Source organism: Bactrocera latifrons, unplaced genomic scaffold (genome assembly GCF_001853355.1).
Source record: "Bactrocera latifrons isolate USDA-ARS-PBARC rearing strain unplaced genomic scaffold, ASM185335v1 scaffold_548, whole genome shotgun sequence".
Taxonomy (NCBI): Eukaryota; Metazoa; Arthropoda; class Insecta; order Diptera; family Tephritidae; genus Bactrocera; species Bactrocera latifrons.
The window spans coordinates 46,635-50,137 of record NW_017537210.1 but is presented as its reverse complement, the minus strand read 5'-3'; the positions used below and the strand labels follow the sequence as shown (position 1 = coordinate 50,137).

Genomic DNA, 3,503 nt, shown 5'->3' with positions numbered 1-3,503 from the left:
TATTCTTCAACGTTTAAATATATTTATAAATTATTTTAGGTTTCGGAATACTTTATATTAAATACTAAAGACTGTGCAAATGATGCTGTATAGAATTTTCAATCATATTCCATTTTGATTTCAGTTTGTGCAAACAGATAGTACTGCGGTCGAATTCAGCAATCCTATATACATACATACATATGTATTTAAAATCTCGATTCCTTCTTGTGTTATAAAAAATCATGTGTTTGTTAATATTATTAGTGTTTTTGGAGATATAGTGCGGAATTTAAGTAAGTATTTTATTAGTAATTTTATTTCATATGTTCACGTGCGCCCTGATGGTACATAGAATTGTGTTTGATTTTCAAATGTTTTACATTCGATCCCACAGACCACGCTATTATCGCTACCAAATCTTCATTCAAATTCTAGTTTGTCGCAATAGATGGTATGAAATATTACATTAGGGTCTGATTTGTGTTTTATCTAATGCATTGCCAATTGCTTCATGTTGTTGTTATTTTAACAGTTATCTAATCCCCGTTAGGTTGGTAAGGGTCATTTGCGTTATCGTCGAAGTCATCTAACGGGAGCCACAAGAAACGTGCTGTTTCAACGGGGTCGGACCAAAGGGAGAGGGTCTTAGATGAGTGGGGTTCATTCATTCATGCAAAGAGGTGGTCAGTATCATGCAGAGACTCGTTGCATGCAGGACATGCATTGTTTATGTCAGGGCTTATTCTGAATAAGTAGGAGTTTAACCTGCCACAATATCCAGAACGAAGTTACGCTAGGGTCACTCGCGTTTCTCGCGGCAACTGGAGCTGCTCGTCTGCGATAGGTGGCAGTTTGACTCCAAGAGCGAGAAGGGAGTCGGTGAATGGTGTTGATGGCTCCACTGTGAATGGCGGTCAGTACCTGTCGAAAGTCAGTTGCGTCCGAAGTTCGGTCGGCGTACTGTACGACCGTACAACAACAACAACCTGCCGTTACAACAACAACAAGGTCGTCGACGTAGTCAAGGAAAGACCTTTTGATGCTCCTAGCAGGCGGTTCCGCTCCAAGCAGATGGCTGCATGGGTGATTTCTATAAGCAGGAACTGCATGGAGAGGAGTTCATTGTTTTCCTTTACTGCTTTACAATTGCTTCATCAGGCATTGCAGCCACTTTGCTTGATGTTGAACGAGCTCCGTATTAAGCATTCGTACAAATTCCGAGCAATGTGTAATATATGTTATGGAAGCATTCAGGTATGGATGGCTAAAGTATTGAAATAATGCAAAATTGCTATCTGAGATGAATGTACACTAGGGGTGTCCTTATGTGTAAGGGGAAATTTCAAAACGTTTATATTACAGTTTCCCGGCCAGAATTTGGTTCCTTCATGTATTTAAAGTAAACAGTTAAAATTTGGGGTCAATACGATAACATGTAGTAGGCCCGGAAGCCACCTGAAAAATATAATAGTCAGTATGGACAAATATTGTACATTTTTATTTTTTTTCATACATATTACAAATTTAAATTTATATTTTACATTAAATCAATTTTTTTGTATGATTTGTATTTTTTGCGATACGATTCAACAATTTGGAGTACCAACTSCTTTTCCTCTTTATCATTCGTTAAAATTTTGTTGTCGTCTTGCAAAAATTTTATTCCTCTTTCAGAGGGATCAATAACAACTTGTAAGTTGCGGCAAAAAGTCCAATTATTTTCGAAATCTGAATTATTTTCCCATTGGGATGGATCCACGCCCAAAAAGGCTGAACCAAATTCATTGAAAAAAAAATTTGTCTTTTCTGAAACAAAATCGCTAAGTTGGTAAGTTCGAAAATCTGTCAATTTTAAGTGGCTTCGGCTATTTTTTAAATGAACAACTGGTTACTTGCTTTTTAATTGTTTTATCATTTTACGTTTTTCTGCGTGGGTAACTGATACGTCAAAAAATTATAACGCTACTGTTTCTTCGGCGATGTACCATAAGTGGTTAGACATTTTTTTAATAATAGCTTCTGAAATTGTTGAATCTGTATCTGTATAATTTGGAGCGTCTTTAATAAAGAAAAGATCTTGATTAGGTGCTGAATTCGCATTTGTATTTCGGAACCAACTTTTGATGTACATTTTAACAATGAAAATACAAATATCGCGGATGCCACTCAATTCCCTGGTTGTAAGTTTAAATGGATCACGTAATAAATATATTTTGAGACAATAGATTGCTTTTGCCATCCACCGTGCGTTGCTGGTTGCACCTGGAGCACATAAATTAAAGCAATCTGCACCAAGGAAAGTTAAAGCAAGTTGTAGCATTTCTTTGTAGTCATCGCGGCTATGCGATTTTTTTAATTGGCCCTGCAAGAAGCTTACAAGAGCGTCCCGTTCCACTTGGCTTATTTTTGATGCCACAAATTTATCATCAACACTAGTTTTAAAMAAGGKTTTCYTAAGGTTTGGCCAGGCCTTCACAAATCGTTCAAACAAGAGTATTTCTGGAGCTGAGTTTGACATCATCTTTGATTCAAAAACGTTGCGCAAAATAATTTCGTACATATGATGACGGCATGGTAGGTGCGTGAGATTGCGTTGCAGTTTTTTTTTCCAAAAGGACTGCGGCTCCATTTTTAACACCAGTATTGACAGCAGTTGTATCATAAGATATGCCTTTAACAAGTTCAACAATGTTCCAATCGACTAATCTCTGATAAACAGTTTCAGAAATATTTGCACCAGTCGACGACTGTATCTTTGGTGCTCCAAGAAATTCCGATGTTTTATCGTAGCTAATTAAAACAGCAATTCTTTCCACTTTACTACGACCTTTTATATCTGTCATGAACTTCCCAACAAAATGAGCAACTAGTGCTCCATTTGCATTGGCCTTGTTAAGTGTTTGAATAAATTAACATTAATAAAAGTGCATTGTCAACTATAGGGAACTCACCTTTTCTTTAAATTCAGTAGAAATATCTTTGAATTCTGCAGACCGATTTTGTTGACGCATACGACGACTTGTTGATCGATTAATAACAAGTTCTTCCACACAATGACCCAAAGCTTCAGCAGCGGCTACTAAAATATGTACGGCCATACCATCTGACACTTTGGCATTGTTTAATGCTGCTAACAATCGTGGTGTTATGATACTTTTAGTGCCTCGTCGCTTTTTACACTCAGTTTGCAAACAATTTTTTTCCAACGGAAATACTACATTTTCATTTCCAGCTTCCACAAGTACTATATCATTTTCATTGCTTTCCTCGATTATATTAACTTTCAGAATTTTGTTCTTCATACCGCCTTTTTCGTAATGCTGCTGTCTCCTGTGTTTCTTGTGCACGCACTTCACGATCGTACAAAACCTTATCAACACCCATCATGCAACCCGGCCGTCCTTTTTGACGTTGCATTTCAAGAAATTTCTTATCTTCTACTAACTTCATTTTTTCAAGCACATTAGCAGTGGCCATGTCAAATAAATCATCCAAACTTCCAACAAACATATCAACGACTT

The 3,503-nt window shown here is 36.9% G+C and overlaps 1 protein-coding gene across 1 annotated transcript; it reads right to left on the bottom strand.

Moving 5' to 3' along the window:
* Positions 1-2,453: 2,453 nt before the first annotated feature.
* On the bottom strand, positions 2,454-3,305 carry LOC108974302. Its single transcript, XM_018942035.1, has 2 exons — positions 2,934-3,305; positions 2,454-2,870 (listed from the first exon to the last, which is right to left on the bottom strand). Exons 1-2 carry the CDS (start codon positions 3,282-3,284, stop codon positions 2,511-2,513), a joined length of 711 nt encoding a protein of 236 aa, XP_018797580.1. The 5' UTR covers positions 3,285-3,305; the 3' UTR covers positions 2,454-2,510.
* Positions 3,306-3,503: the final 198 nt, after the last annotated feature.